The sequence below is a fragment of the Tachysurus fulvidraco genome, chromosome 4 (genome assembly GCF_022655615.1).
Source record: "Tachysurus fulvidraco isolate hzauxx_2018 chromosome 4, HZAU_PFXX_2.0, whole genome shotgun sequence".
In the NCBI taxonomy this organism is placed as follows: Eukaryota; Metazoa; Chordata; class Actinopteri; order Siluriformes; family Bagridae; genus Tachysurus; species Tachysurus fulvidraco.
The window spans coordinates 20,456,398-20,472,046 of NC_062521.1; the positions used below are offsets into that span (position 1 = coordinate 20,456,398).

The 15,649-nt window shown below is 37.4% G+C and overlaps 3 protein-coding genes across 4 annotated transcripts; 2 read left to right on the forward strand and 1 right to left on the reverse strand.

Annotated features, from left to right (window-relative positions):
- Nucleotides 1–1,934: 1,934 nt before the first annotated feature.
- On the forward strand, nucleotides 1,935–5,732 carry dennd10 (DENN domain containing 10). The gene is made up of 9 exons (XM_027174870.2): nucleotides 1,935–2,206; nucleotides 2,302–2,498; nucleotides 2,777–2,856; nucleotides 2,938–3,086; nucleotides 3,322–3,433; nucleotides 3,895–3,995; nucleotides 4,367–4,474; nucleotides 4,597–4,691; nucleotides 4,787–5,732. The coding sequence occupies exons 1-9, from the start codon at nucleotides 2,158–2,160 to the stop codon at nucleotides 4,952–4,954; spliced, it is 1,059 nt and encodes a 352-aa protein (XP_027030671.1). The 5' UTR covers nucleotides 1,935–2,157; the 3' UTR covers nucleotides 4,955–5,732.
- Nucleotides 5,733–5,745: 13 nt separating this feature from the next.
- sfxn4 (sideroflexin 4) lies at nucleotides 5,746–11,853 on the reverse strand. Of its 2 annotated transcripts, none has more exons than XM_047811988.1 (14): nucleotides 11,712–11,853; nucleotides 11,554–11,619; nucleotides 9,870–9,932; nucleotides 9,730–9,756; nucleotides 9,522–9,576; nucleotides 9,354–9,379; nucleotides 9,129–9,182; nucleotides 8,972–9,034; nucleotides 8,718–8,786; nucleotides 8,531–8,621; nucleotides 7,751–7,866; nucleotides 7,506–7,591; nucleotides 6,782–6,854; nucleotides 5,746–6,109 (listed from the first exon to the last, which is right to left on the reverse strand). In XM_047811988.1, exons 1-14 carry the CDS (start codon nucleotides 11,748–11,750, stop codon nucleotides 6,032–6,034), a joined length of 906 nt encoding a protein of 301 aa, XP_047667944.1. In that variant the 5' UTR covers nucleotides 11,751–11,853; the 3' UTR covers nucleotides 5,746–6,031. The 2 variants fall into 2 exon arrangements, with proteins under 2 accessions (XP_047667944.1, XP_027030672.1); XM_027174871.1 differs by having other exon boundaries at nucleotides 6,782–6,899.
- A 25-nt stretch (nucleotides 11,854–11,878) lies between these two features.
- On the forward strand, nucleotides 11,879–15,495 carry prdx3 (peroxiredoxin 3). Its single transcript, XM_027174872.2, has 7 exons — nucleotides 11,879–12,025; nucleotides 13,487–13,586; nucleotides 13,683–13,824; nucleotides 14,422–14,557; nucleotides 14,713–14,816; nucleotides 15,015–15,180; nucleotides 15,269–15,495. The coding sequence occupies exons 1-7, from the start codon at nucleotides 11,990–11,992 to the stop codon at nucleotides 15,317–15,319; spliced, it is 735 nt and encodes a 244-aa protein (XP_027030673.1). The 5' UTR covers nucleotides 11,879–11,989; the 3' UTR covers nucleotides 15,320–15,495.
- The last annotated feature ends 154 nt before the right edge of the window (nucleotides 15,496–15,649 follow it).

Below are 15,649 nucleotides of genomic sequence, written 5' to 3' on the forward strand. Positions count from 1 at the left end.
AATGTGTTTACAGTAACAACTTACATACAAACCCATACAGTTAATTAAAACGTTTATATTAATTAACATGGTAAAGTTTTATTTGTTTTTTGAAGTTGCATTTGTTTTTGTTTTATTACCTTCACAAGGGACAAAAAAGACAGACTGGTGAGGGAATAACTGTTAACGGTTGATATACCTTATGTGATAAGAGGACAACATTCCAACAACAGTAAACATAATTATCTATAAAAAAAAATGTACATGTTTGTTCTTAAATAAAAAAAAAGATTTTAAAAACTAAACACTTTAGGATATGTTATTATATTTAATTAATCAAATTCAGTGTCTTCACACTGAGCAACATTACATCATCCTGTAATTATAAATATTTAAGACAGCATGTTCTGTTTTGTTCCATTTATTAATTACTTAAGGAAATTGGCATTAAGCCCTCAGTACCAGGACATGTTATCTGATTATTAATTAAGTTGACAAGCTCTGCAATATTGCTGATAAAATAAATATAGAATTGTGCTGATTTGAGAAACTAAGCTATATGTTGATTATCAATTACTTGAATAGCTAAATACACATTACACTGCATATCATTAGCAGTTATTATCAGACTGCTGATAATATACTCATGCCATATACTTAAACAACATGGTAAGCAATAGACCTTTTAATTATTTACTGAATGAATAATCACTCAACATCATTTTGGAATAGTCTTCCTGATAGTGTTGGAGGCTCAGAAACACTTTCCCATTTTAAATGTAGATTAAAAACTCATCTCTTTAGTCAGGTGTACACATAATACATCCCATTACCTTGTGCTCTATTATATCTGACCAAATGCACATTATCATCAACTGCTTGCTAATATTCTAAACAGCAGCAACGTTAATCCCTCTCCACTGCTTGTCTCTTTCTACCCATCCCAAGGCATCCAGAAATTGTACCAGCTCCGATTGTCTTCTGTGCCATGAAGATTTTGGACCTTCACCGAGATGAGGCCGACTCTGTGAGGATCCTGAGGCATCTACAGATGGTCCAGCTCCAGTTGGATTCTATACTAAAGAGGAGATGCCGACTCCATGTGGTCTTTGATGACAACAATCTCCTCATCAATACACCATTTATCAGACTATATATATTTATAATCACACCCTCCAGTGTCACCCATATGAGGATGAGGTTTCCCTTTGAGTCTGGTTCCTCTTAAGGTTCCTTCCTTTACCATTTAAGGGAGTTTTTCTTCCCCACAGTCACCTGAGTCACCTCAGACTTGCTCATAAACAAATATGTTTATTAAGATAAATACAAACACATTTAAATATATCTAATGTTACTATTAATTTTTTTATTCTATTAATCTTTATATTATTCTTAAAAATAACCTTTTGTTCTATGTTTACGTTCTGAAGCTGCTTGGAGACTATGCCAATTGTAAAAAGCGCTAAAGAAATACATTTAAATTGAATTGAATCACATACAGGCTGCTTCACAACTTTCTAGGCTCTTTGAGAAAGCAGCCTTTATAGGCTCTCTTCACAAGCTCTTATAAAATCACAGTCCAGGCCCCTTACTCAGGGGCCTTGAGGAGCCACCTCTACAATTTACTTGGTGATACATCAAACCATATAATAAAAGTATATGATTCATTTATATGATCTTATGATTGTTATTATAGGAACTTATGATTGTGTCGGGACAAAAACTTGTATGATTAACTGATTAATTAATCAGGGTAAAACATCCCTATAGAAGAGTGATGGAAAAACAGAGACAGAATGGACGCTTATGACACCACCAGCCCACTAGGGGGCAGAATCTTTAGAATATGACCGGTTTATATGTAAAAAAAAAAAAAAAAAAAAAAAGTGGATGTGTACCAAATACCTATAAGTGCCTATCTAGGGTTCCATAGAGCTCATTTTGCACTATATCTAGTGCACTAGATATTAAATAAGTACGCATTTGAGATTTAACTTCTGATTTCAATACAAATCGTACAATATCGGTACAGTTAGAGGGGGTTTGTGGTGGAAGACAAACTAAACTAAACATTAGGCTGTGCCTGTAATAAGGCTGTGGATGATACACGTATTAATGTATGAGTTTGTTGTTGATTAACTTCACCTGACTGAGTTTTTTCCTGCTTGAGACACGGATATGATGGCAGTGTCTGATACTCAGCTGATGTTGAGCATCGGATTGATCGGTAAGAGCCGACTCTCAAACACCGGCTCATTGACAGTGTTTTCATTTTAGACTTTTTCCACAGTTGCATCTGATGATCTGTTCTGTTCTTCTCAGAGAAGGACGTGAACGCAGACACACTGTGGGTCTGGTGCTTCCCTGCAGTCAGCACCGAGCTGCGTGAGGTCTTAATGCGGAAGAGTTGTTTGTGCCGCGACTCTCCGGAGCTTCACGCCTTCGTGTTCGGTCAGTACAACAGGAATTGGTACTATCTCACCACCACCGAGGTCCAGGAGCCCACCGCCCTCAGCAAGGTGCACAGCTCACTTTGTGGTATTGTTCTAGGAAAAGTAGGAAAATATCGCCCATAATAAGATGGTATACCCTCCGCAATGGTGATGAATCGGTTATTTGCTTGTGATTTTTCAGTTGAATCGATTCGAGGGAGCCGAATGTATTGGCAAAGTTTTGTCTATTTTTTTTTTCTTTCAAATATAGTGTGCTTATATGTTAGTATCTATTATTATATTATTATTATTATTATTAGTAGTATTGTTGTTGTTATTATTATTATTATTATTATTTTCCATAGGTTACACATTTCTCTATAGTAATTACAGCAAAGGATTTCAACCCCGAAAAGTATGCTGCATTCAGCCGAGTTCTGTGTAGGTAAGGTATATAGTTTGAACATTTATCTCGCTTACGATGTTTTCTATACGTCTGTAACACGTTTGTCTATACGTTCATCAGGATGTACATGAAGCACGGCAGTCCAGTGAAGATGATGGAAGGCTACATTGCTGTCCTAACAAAGGGCATCTGTCAAAGTGATGAGAACGGATCCTTCCTCATCAAAGACTATGATGTCAGAAAAGCTTATTTGGCTGGATCCGTTAAAGGTAAGATATGAAGTTTTCAGATGGGAAATCCAGTATTTCTTACGTATACCACATATAATAAATATTGTTGTTGTTTCTCTCTTATTATTTGTAAGACCATTAATACAGGACATTAATTAGTCACACATCTGTATACAAGTTGGTGACTTAATGATTTGTTTGGAAAATGTCAGATATGGTTGAATTCATGGTTTAAGTCAGAGAAGTGACTGTTTTTTTTTTGTGACTAATCCAGATGTGGTGTCTCAGTTTGGAATGGAGACCATCATCCTGTACACGGCACTGATGCTGAAGAAAAGGATTGTGATCTACCATCCTCGTGTTGAGGCTCTGCTAGAGTTTACAAGGTGCTCGTTATGATGATAGTGCTACTTTTAGATTCCCAGTTTATATTATGTTACACATGTATTGAAATTGCATCATATTTTACAAGCACTATTGATTACTTTAGAATTAACAAGCAGTGGATCGAACTCATTCCAATTATCACGTTTGTAGGGATTGGTTCTATAGGATTTATTCAGCCATGCATAAGACAGCAAAGCCATCTTATTATCCCTCAGTGACATGCAGACTAAATGGGTGTGGATTTGATCATAAGCATGAAATGTGGGTTCTTTGCATGGGTTTGTTAAAATCAACACCTTATGAATATCAAGTGTTTGTAATGCACAATATGTGCAAAATTCAAATTTGAATACAATTGCAATTCGAAAAAGTGAAAAACAGACAAATCGTTGAAATTTAGTCCTTCCTGTCCAAATCATTACTTATTTTTTTTACTTTAAGTTTTTACTTTTAACACCAGAGCACTTCCAGCCCTGACATGGCATAGGAAAGACTGGTCTATTCTCCACCCTTATGTCCATCTGGAGGACAGAGAGTTGGACAACCTCCGATTATGCACAGGTAAAGACGAGGCAAAGCTGAACAACAGGAAAATGTTTGCACCATCTTAAGGAGATTGCAAGTTCAAATGCCAAGTCATTCAAATGCCACAGCCTCAGTTAGCTGTCATATGATCGGGGCTACATGCATGAGCAGTGTAAGAACATGACATGTCCATGGTAGAACAGGTGATGCTATTTTTCTTTCAATTTTACTTGTTTTGGTTTCTATATTCTTGGCTGTTGATCGTTTGTCTTGATGGCCCAGATGGTCTCTCCATTATCAAATAAATCCAACTAATCAGCTTATTTTACAGAAGCCTCTGCCTCCAATTAAATTACCCACAAAAGTGTAATCAATCGTTTCCTTTCCCTTGCTTTGTGTGCACTCAGGGTATGTTGCAGGCTTTGTGAATCCTGAGGTTATCAACAGATCAGATCTCTTTGACGTTTTCGTGAATCTTCCAGACAGCGAGATCACCATAGCTCAACATGCAAAAGGTAGGACTGTCAAAACTAAAACTGTTATTCATGATGAATACACCATTCTGTTCATTCTGATTTGGAATATAATGCAGGATACATACATCAGCTCCTTTAAGAAATGCTGTTCTTTTTTGCAGAGGCCATGGCGATGGGAAAACTACACAAGGAGATCGGTCACTTGATCGTTCAGTCGGCGGAGGACACTGATCACACTGATGCTCAAGTAATCAAGGTAAGGTACTGATATGGGGAGGACAGCAAGAAAAAACTGTATTTGTTGTTAATATTAAGAGTCTTTAATCTTTAGTCTTTCTGTATTTTAATTAGGATATCTCTGTAAAGACTAAGGAAATCCTTAGTAACTTGATGTCCCTTGCTGAGGAAGGGGACAACGCAAAGCTGACGCTGGACACACTGAAGCGGAGGCAGTTTCCTCCGGCAACCGAAAACTTCCTCTTCCACTTAGCTGCAGCTGAGCAGCTTCTGAAAATCTAAATTATCCAAGTCCCCTATGAACCAACAAGACCTAGAAGAGCCTAACGAAAGAAATCACCGTGTGATCAAATGATATATTAACGTGTGTAAATAAGTAAAACAGAAAGATTTTGATAGAGATTTTATGATGTTCTAGACATGTTCTTTGACAAGACTATTATTATATATATTACTGTTTAGCCACTCATTTATTTCCAGGAAAGTTCTTCTTAGGGAAGCACTTAATATTAACTTGATAAATATACAGGTATGGATGAATACTTTGACATTTGTACACATTTTTACGTGTTAAACTTGAATTAGTTTTGAAAATTTAGATTTCAATATTTTTATGCCAAAATAAATATAATAATGTTTAATGTGTACAAGTACAAAACACAATTTTGCTGCCACTGAAATTTGTTTGGTTGTAATTCAGTTGCAAACAAGTGTTAAAATGTATGTCTGTGTGTTTTTAAAAGAAATGATACCAGAAATCAGTTAGCACGAGTTTCTAAAGCAGGGTTCATTTGTGTTTTTTTTCTTGCCCTACATCAGTTCCACAGTCATTACTCATAAGTGTTTTTGTGCCAAAATATCATATGAACTTTCCATACATGTTCACATGCAGTGTTTTCTCAAATGGTGCTGTCTGTCGACTATAAAGGTATATGCCTGATTTCTAATGCCATAAAAGGCCCAGTGTAAAGTTCTCCGTTAAATTCATACTGAAATAATTCAATGACACATCACTTTGTAATAGAACCCCATTAAAGCATAAAATGATATTAAATCAAAACATGAGTCTCTTCTAATTGTCAAATGTTATGGTTTTATTAACTACAACTTGTATGGTGTTATTGTGGGCGACAGTGCTGAGAAAGGTGCAGGATTCAGTATCACCGCAGATAAAACATCTGCTTTTTCTTTCCCTCTTTATGGCATTAATCCTCATCTGCTTAGCAATACACGTGCATTGTATCCTGTCAAGATAAATGGAGCTGTGGTGTTTTATACTTTAAATCGAGCAGCAGGAATAAAGGCATCAGGATACGACCACACTGCTTTCTTTTGTTGTGTTGGTTGGTGAGGTGACATTTAGAGTCCTCTGTGGTAATACAGCTCCACATCACCTGTTAAATTTTGCAGCTCCTTTTCTACGTTCTCCTTTTTAATCTAAAAAAAAAGAACCAAAATAAAAAGTGACATTTAGTATATTTAAAAAAACAAAACCAGTGATCAATATTGAAATTGTACTTGTAAAGTATTGCATAGATGTTTGTACCGGCACTGTGGTCCCATGGGACCCAACGAAAAAAGTAGAAAGATTATAGATAAGAAGCTCAGCAGACAAATAATATCCATGCTCATTAACATGGGAGCAGACTGGATGTTTGGGCATGTGTCATGTGTTTATTCTTTCATCTTCACTAAATATTTTATTTCAATTATAGCGATCACGGTTTAAATGCCTGATTTTGGGGGAAAACCTTAAAATAACTTCTAGAGTTGATCAAACTTTCTGCAGGAGATTAGAAATTAAATTCTGAACACCTATAGTATATTACAGCCTTTAGTATAATTTGTCTGTACACAGAAGGTGTATAGAAGCCCATAAACTGGTAACACCATCAGATGCCATTATTGAGAGTGACTCACAATCTCATATTGTACAACTGATAGATTGAGGGTTAGGAGCCTGGCTCAGGGACGTGGGAATCAAACTCACAACCTTCCAATCAAGGGTCAAACACTTTAACCACTAAGCTACCACATCCCCCTATTTACCTGTGCAACATATCAGTGTAGAATGGTGTACCAACTATCATGACAGTTTGGTATAATTACCTTGCCAAGTTGTGGAAACAGACTGAAGGACACAGGGATCATCAAACCAAGGACAATGGCAGTGCTCATGTGTCTAACAGGAGCAAACATCATTGGGTTCATTTTGGCTAACTTTCCCCTGAGACCCAAAAAAACATACATTTAAGAAGATTCATCCTAGACAGAGAGTGAATGGGCTCTGATTAAAATACACTATATATGGCCAAAAGTTGTGGATACTTGACCATCGCACATGCATGCGATTAAAACTGGTGCCACAAAATGGGAAGCACACAACTGTTTTTGTATGTTGTAGCATTACGAATTAATTTCACTGGAACAAATAATCCCAAACATGTTCCAGAATGACAGTGCCCCTGTGCACAAGGCAAGATTTATGAAGACAAAGCTTACTGGTATGCTCTTAAGAAGCTGAGTGACTTTTCCAATGCTCTGACCTAAACCCTGCCGAACACCTTGGGATAAACTGGTGCAACAACTACATACCAGGCATCAGTACCTGATTTCACAGTTAGTTTTTGTATCAGAATTAGCACAAACCTCCACATCCATGCTCCAAAATGTAGTGGAAAGCCTTTCCAAAAGAGTGGAGGATATTATAACAATAACAGGGACAAAATCTGGAATGGGATGTTCAAAAAGTGCATGTGTGATGGTAAGGTGACCACATACTTTTGGCCAAAGAGCGTATCTACTGAAGTAAGAGTAATGAGTTAGTCGTTACCTCCTGAGAAGGAGCACCATAAGATTAGGAACAAGTGCAGTGGTACCAAAAAGTGTTGCTCGAGATATGGCAGTCTCCTTTACAGCCTGAAACAGAGGAAATGGTTAAAGAACTGTAGTGTAGAATGGCTAAAGTATTTCTGGTATTTTTCTGTGCATGTCAAATACATCAGACCACCAGAACACCATAAAAAAATTGACATTGAATTGAACTGAAAACTTGCTGTAACTGCTGAAATATCCCACCTTGTATCCAGCTTCCCTTGAGACACCAACTGGATTCCCACTGGAGTCAAAGACTTTTATTCCATTCTCTGATTCTTCACTTCTCACCACAAAGACACTGAAGGCAGCCAAACATGCTAGAGTATATAGCAGTTTACTATAATTATTACGTACACGTTTAAATCGACTGTCACTTCATATTAAACCCTATATTGTGTTTATATGTAAATATTTGATACATTTATAACTTATTTTTTTAATAAATTAAAAAATGTATGTAAATGTAAAATATACATATAAATGTAAAAAATCATTTACACCGCAGAAGAAAAATTTTATTTAAAAAAAAATCCATACAACGAATAGGATAATGGCGTAGAACTGAAACAGTTTTAATATTTTTAAATTTAAATTTTTATATATAAAAATATATATTTGATACGCACTATGCTGTGCTGTTTACATGATCGATTAAATAATCTGAACTGCTGAAATGCAATAGTTACTGTACATTATGGGTTTGGATGTAAATACTAGTAAGGAACATCTGCTTATTTATTTAATTATCCAATCAGCCGATCCTTTTGTAGCATCTCAGCGCATTAAATCATATAAATACAAGTCGAAGTTTTTACCGATGGTCACATCAAACTTCAGAATTGGAGGAAAAATAATCTCAGTGACTTTGACCAGGGTCATTCTTCGATGAATTAAAGAAGTGAAATAGGAGCAGAAAACCACTGTGAATAAGTGCCAGTATAACAGAAAAAAGGAGAGGATGCAGTAGACCGCTTTACTGACCTGACAGAGGAACAGGCAGCACTGACCTACAGAAGGCCTGAGCTGAGCTACTGCTGACTGCCAGACGCTTGATTATAATTTGAGGAAGGGCCTAAAAATAGGTATGCATCAGAGAGTTGGAGTTTATGTAACTTTTAAACAGATTGGCTGTAAAAGGTCTAGGATTAATAACTAAAGAAAGTCTCACCCCTGCAAATGTTGAATATGCCACTGTTCCAGTGATAAGAAGTGACTGTTTCGTTGAGAGCTTTTTCTCCTTAACACAGTATAAAAAAAAGCATTAGGTTCTGTTCCATAAGCTACGTGGCCAAATAAGTCATTCTAATTCATTATAGGAAACCTGAGAAAATTCCATTAGGATATGTGAGGGATACATTATTATGGATTATTGGGATGAGGAGGTGCAGGTGTATGAAGAGGAAAACACATAGTCTTAATTACCGGTGTGGCTGTTGCATTTCTGTTGGCGTAGTTGAAACCTGCACAGTAGCCGTGCAACAGAAACTGCAGACGGGGGTTTAAGGATACTCTCAGTCATAAAAAGAGCACGAAGGATTCAAATAATAACTATAGATAGTCAATAGTTAAACAGCATTACCTGCCAAAATAAGGCAGGAGTTACTCCTTTATGTAGCATTAAACTTGCAATAACCTACAGTATAGGACAGAAAAGAAATAATGAATTAGACCTTTAATAAAATATTTAAAAAAAAAGTGATATTTATGTAAAATTTATGTCCAATTATATAAATGATGTAAATGTAATTAGTTTTAAACTGAGTCACATGCAACCAGTTTAGTAAGTCTTTTTCAAGATACTCACAAAAGGAGCTGATACAGGCAGAAAAGCTGAAAATCAAGATTACAGAAACTGTTTTATAAGATCATGACAGAGATACAGTAAATATACAAAAATAAAAATACACACAAAATTTTCCACTTTGGACATTCACATTGCCTAGTATTAATAACAACTGTGAGTGATTGTTACCTTGCGGACGTAAAACAGTGGAAATTGGCTCTCCGGTATCGGCGTGCACCGAGCACTAGGAGGGACAACATATGGGTCATAGGGAATATGGAATGCCTGTTTTTTATTTCTTAATCTACTTGATTTCTGTGAGGGACAAATACTCTGACAAAAAAAAATGACTCAACCATAGAATCTGATCATAGTACAGGAAGCAATAGCAGCTTACAAGAGAAAGTTTCCAGGCATTGATGACCTAAGGGGAAAAAAAACTGATAAATTTAGAGAAAAGGCAAGAATAAAAATAAATAAATATATAAATTAACGAATAAAAAGCCCTAATTATTATAGTAAAGAGTCTATAGCTACCTTTTCATCCTTTAGCTTATTTCCATCCCTTCTGATCAGAGAACGAGCATTATCAATTTCAACCTAAAATCAAGAACACTTGTGAACACAAGGAGTTAAATAAGTTTATAATTCATCATGTTAGAATTTTGTGTACTATATAATAGAGTGCAGTAAATGATTTGTTATTCCTTCTTGCTTGATCAGCCATTTTACCTTTGAGGTTTATTATTCTTGTTCAATGGTCTAACCTTGAAGTTTGGAATTTGAACTCACAGCCTTCAGAGCAGTAGCTCTATATGGTATTATACAGAAAAATGGTGGTAATGCATTACATATACAGAATTATGAACATTTTCTATCTTTAGAAGCTGCACCTTCAGAACAACTTAGATGTAAGCACCAGTTCTGAATATCAGGCCGTTTAATGACATGAGCAACCGCAAATAAATGTCCTTTTGAACAATGGATTCATAGTCTTAGATTAAAGCTGTGCATGAATAGTGGACATATAAAGGGAATAAATGGTGTGATAATCCTTTTTCACTTGTCTGATGTCATGTAAAGACCTCTAAATACATTTCACTGTAAGATCTTGTCGAAATATGGCACATACAGTAGTGTCTGATGGCACATAGTGTCTGATTGCACACAGTGTCTGATGGCACACCTTGTCTGATGGCACCCAGTGTCTGATTGCACACCTTGTCTGATGGCACCGTGTCTGATTGCACACCTTGTCTGATTGCACACAGTGTCTGATGGCACATAGTGTGTGACTGCACACCTTGTCTGAAGGCACAACTTGTCTGATGGCACACCTTGTCTGATGGCACAGTGTCTGATTGCACACAGTGTCTGATGGCACATAGTGTGTGACTGCACACCTTGTCTGAAGGCACATACTGTCTGATTGCACACCTTGTCTGATGGCACAGTGTCTGATGGCACATAGTGTGTGACTGCACACCTTGTCTGAAGGCACATACTGTCTGATTGCACACCTTGTCTGATGGCACAGTGTCTGATGGCACATAGTGTGTGACTGCACACCTTGTCTGAAGGCACACAGTGTCTGATTGCACACCTTGTCTGATGGCACAGTGTCTGATGGCACATAGTGTGTGACTGCACACCTTGTCTGAAGGCACATACTGTCTGATTGCACACCTTGTCTGATGGCACAGTGTCTGATGGCACATAGTGTGTGACTGCACACCTTGTCTGAAGGCACACAGTGTCTGATTGCACACCTTGTCTGAAGGCACACAGTGTCTGATGGCACACAGTGTGTAACTGCACACCTTGTCTGAAGGCATATACTGTCTGATGGCACAGTGTCTGATTGCACACCTTGTCTGATGGCACACAGTGTGTAACTGCACACCTTGTCTGAAGGCATATACTGTCTGATGGCACAGTGTCTGATTGCACATAGTGTGTGACTGCACACCTTGTCTGAAGGCACACAGTGTCTGATGGCACACAGTGTGTAACTGCACACCTTGTCTGAAGGCATATACTGTCTGATGGCACAGTGTCTGATTGCACACCTTGTCTGATGGCACACAGTGTGTAACTGCACACCTTGTCTGAAGGCATATACTGTCTGATGGCACAGTGTCTGATGGCACATAGTGTGTGACTGCACACCTTGTCTGAAGGCACTGAGTGTCTGATGGCACAGAGTGGATCCTATACTCACATCAGAGGACAGGATAGAGCTGGGATCAAGAATATTCAACCAGATGCGAAGTCTGCTCAGGAAAGTCTGTATAATATTGCATGAAATAGATGTTAGAAAATAATCAAAGTTAAGTTATAATAAATACATATTATTACTGCAGTGCACATGTAAATCACCTTCCCGTTGTTTTGCCAGTATTCCAAATTGGGATCCATTTAAATGATTACAACGTGTTTGTTTAATTTAAGTTAAAATATTTGCCGCAGTAGAAATACGTAAATAATTTGAACCATATAGCGATGGGAGGTCATTTATACAACACATGTCTACATCCAGCATGAGAGCGCTCGAGACTTCCGTATACGTCACGTGACCTTACGTAAACGCAGGACGGACTGCGCAGTCAGTGCGCGCTTTTGACGTTCAAACTGCAGCACCTTTGCACACTTTCAAGATGGCGGCCACCGTTGGAAGACTTCTTCGTACATCTGTGAGTTTTGAGTTTGGCGAAAACCAGCGTGTTCAGATGGCTTACAAGATTTACACTCGGTTTTTTTTTTTACTGTAGTTCAGTATAATCTTAACGTTACTGCAGCTGTATATTACATCGTTACCCGCTTTCTGACCTTCTCTTCTCCCTGCACCCGCTTTCTGACCTTCTCTTCTTCCTGCACCCGCTTTCTGACCTTCTCTTCTTCCTGCACCCGCTTTCTGACCTTCTCTTCACTTTGCACCCGCTTTCCGTCAGCGTCGCACACAATAATTACAGATACACGAACTCTCTTCTGTAGTCATTAAAACGCTGAGATTTCATGTTCGTTATGGGTTTTTACATTTATTATGCATCATCTACACATCAAGTTTGTTATATTAAATACACAACGTTTATATTTTGATTATATATCGTTTATATCTATTTAGTAAAAAAAAAAATCCAAAACCTTATTTACAAAACATTTTTACATGTTTAAAAAAAAAAACACATAACAATATTAACTCTTTATGCATGTATTTGCACTTTGAGTGCATTTCATTACATTATCTTTGTTTTGTTATTTTTTTTAAAAAAAATGAAGATATTTAATATAATTTAAATTAAAAATTTGGAAGACTTGGTTCTGTAAAGTCTTAATTTCCTCTGTGTATGGAGACATTGGCAAGCCCTGTATATATAAATGCATTCAGTTCTTTCTCTGTGTAGCTAATAATTAAATGTAATTAATCAGATATAATATTAACAGTATTTACAACAATGGTGCGATGACTCCCATAGCACTGTTAAGCTGCTATTTATATGTAATATGTTCATGAATATCTCGTTTTATTATTTTTTTTTACATTTGCATGACAGGATATGGAAACTATCTCACTGATGTTAAACTCGAACATTTTGCATGTGTTCTGACCCCCACCCACTTTTTAAAACCGAAGAAACGCCCTTGAATGCAAACACAGATAAAGTTATGGTGTTGAGAGTTCTGGTTAACATGTCCAGTTTAAGAATTACATCAAACCTTAATCACCAGTCCCTGAATACCTTTATCCTCATTATGTGGTGTGTAGACATGAACTGAATTCAAGAATAGTTTAGTTGTTTTTGTGCTGTTTCTTTTCCTCTTTGAACTCTACAGTGAACCTTGCAACTTATTTGTTTGCACAATATTGGAGCTGAACTTGTTTTGTACAATGTACAGTATGCACACTGTTCAGCGCTATCTTGTGTTCTTCTGTATTAGTGTTTTGTTTTGTCTGTCTGCACTGTCTTTTGTCTTCCACTGTTTGCGCACATTGCACTTGTGGCTAGGACAACTTACTTTCAGTCCTTAGCTGAGTGTTCTATGTAGCTTTGTCTTGTTTTATGTAGCACCATGGTCCCAGAGGATCTTTGTCAGCGATTTATGGTTGAAACGACAATAAAAGCTACTTGATTTGACTTGATATCTACCTACAGGCAAGCAAAGCAGCATTGAGTGCACTGAGGAGTGGATCTTCAGTAACCGCAGCTCCGTCTGGGATCAGAGCTGCTGCACAGAGAGCCTGCTTCTCTACCAGTATGTAAAAAAAAATATTTAGCACACAATTTAGATGAACTACAAATAAAATACAATAATAATAATATTAGCTACTTTATGTACTCCAAACTCCAGGTACTGCTAAATGGGCTGCAGCAGTTACCCAGCATGCTCCGCACTTCAGTGGCACAGCTGTCCACAATGGAGAATTCAAAGAGATCAGCCTTGATACCTACAAGGGCAAATACCTGGTTCTGTTTTTCTACCCCCTCGATTTGTAAGTGTCTTGTTGAAATGGCGTTATTTACAGGTTTATGAATCACTGTATTGTATTTGCCCTGCCTTTGTCAGTGTGTGTTGTGAATGGAATGGTAAAACCTTAATGACGACAGATGTAAGATTTAAGTTGTTTCAGTGTATTGCAATCCTTATTTATTTAGTAATGCTCAACCATGGAGTGCTGGTTCCACTATTTTAGTTGTTTATAATTGTGTTAATTGGTACAGAATGTTCATGGGACAGGTTACATATATTCTAGCCACTATAAACAAGTTTCCTCACCATTCATACATCTTTTTATTTTGTTAGTTTTCGACTGTTCACTGATGGACACTTGAGTGCCAAACTTTGTGGTTTTGCAGTCCAAAAGCTATAGTAGCAAAACTGATCATATTAATTGCAGTACAAAGCCATCCTTATGGTTTGTAAACTGTACCATCTCTAATGTTTCTTTCGGCTGTCCGTGTGGGTTCATCCTCCACAGCAGCAAGTAACAACAACCAGAAGCAGGGAGTCAGGGACCAGCTAGAAGCAGCGAATCGGGATGAAATAATACACACATGGCTTAATGCTCTTGTTGTTCTTTTTTTTGCAGTACATTCGTCTGCCCTACAGAAATCATCGCATTCAGTGACAAGGCTAACGAATTCCATGATATCAACTGTGAGGTGGTGGGTGTGTCTGTGGACTCTCACTTCACACACTTGGCTTGGACCAACACCCCTCGAAAGGTAGAAACATTCAGCCACTGTGACACTAATCAAAGTATCAGAATAATGCACTTTTCCATAGAGAACACCATGTCCAAGTGAGCTACAGGAGAAAGCAAACTGAGCAAAGGGATGATCCCTGGTTGAACTTTGGCCTCTTTTTTGTTTGCCTATAGAGTGGAGGATTGGGGAAAATCCACATCCCCTTGCTGGCTGATCTCAACAAACAGGTCTCCAGAGATTACGGAGTCCTCCTGGAGGGTGCAGGAATTGCACTGAGGTATTTTAATTATACTTGTTAAATAAATTGTATTGAACTACTAATTATATGATTTTGATTCTTAATTTAATGTATATACTTTGTGTATATGGCCACTTCAAATGTACACACACAATGTGTATGTTGACCTCAGCATTGTATGTAGAAATATGACCAAATTTAAGATGCTTTCCAGTAAATGAATCTATCCCTATGTAGAGGGCTGTTTATCATCGATCCGAATGGCATCATCAAACACATGAGCATCAATGACCTTCCAGTAGGCCGCTCTGTTGAGGAGACCCTGCGCCTCGTTAGGGCTTTCCAGTTTGTGGAGAGTCATGGAGAGGTTTGCCCGGCCAGCTGGACCCCAAAATCACCCACAGTAAGCATTTGTTGACAAAGATTTGAAATCTCTACAAAAACAATGCGTTTTCTGCGTAATTTTTTTTAAATACTTTTTTGTATTTCAGATAAAGCCGACTCCAGATGGGTCCAAGGAATACTTTGAAAAAGTCAACTGAATGGAACTCTAATAAAAGTTAGATCGTACAAAAATAACGCACTTAACATTTGTTTTGAGTTGAAATTGCACTATTCAAATACTAGAAACAGAAAATCAGTTCAGTCATCTGTATAAAACGTGAGCTCATTTGTTAGTGTTGTTGCTATGCATACAAATAAAATAAAAATTGTCTGATGGCTGCGTCACTGCAGTTTTCCAAAAAGCTGACATTTCTTATTTTATTACCATTTCTGGTCAGGAGACATTAAATCAGACTCTATAGGCAAGGTGACATTTCCCTAGCCTTGAACTGTCAAGTGTCGACCTTTGTCATCAGTAACGCATTTCC

Excerpts from the sequence above, each read along its gene's own strand:
- prdx3 (XM_027174872.2), top strand. The coding sequence starts at position 11,990 with ATGGCGGCCACCGTTGGAAGACTTCTTCGTACATCT. Across the intron at positions 13,825-14,421 it reads TTTTTCTACCCCCTCGATTT|TACATTCGTCTGCCCTACAG; the intron begins GTAAGTGTCTTG and ends TTTTTTTTGCAG. Across the intron at positions 14,817-15,014 it reads GGTGCAGGAATTGCACTGAG|AGGGCTGTTTATCATCGATC; the intron begins GTATTTTAATTA and ends ATCCCTATGTAG.
- dennd10 (XM_027174870.2), top strand. The coding sequence starts at position 2,158 with ATGATGGCAGTGTCTGATACTCAGCTGATGTTGAGCATCGGATTGATC. Across the intron at positions 2,207-2,301 it reads GTTGAGCATCGGATTGATCG|AGAAGGACGTGAACGCAGAC; the intron begins GTAAGAGCCGAC and ends TGTTCTTCTCAG. Across the intron at positions 4,692-4,786 it reads CTGATGCTCAAGTAATCAAG|GATATCTCTGTAAAGACTAA; the intron begins GTAAGGTACTGA and ends TATTTTAATTAG.
- sfxn4 (XM_027174871.1), bottom strand. The coding sequence starts at position 11,750 with ATGGATCCCAATTTGGAATACTGGCAAAACAACGGGAAG. Across the intron at positions 9,577-9,729 it reads ATGCCTGGAAACTTTCTCTT|TGCTCGGTGCACGCCGATAC; the intron begins GTAAGCTGCTAT and ends TGTCCCTCCTAG. Across the intron at positions 9,183-9,353 it reads TGCCTGTATCAGCTCCTTTT|GTTATTGCAAGTTTAATGCT; the intron begins GTGAGTATCTTG and ends CCTATACTGTAG.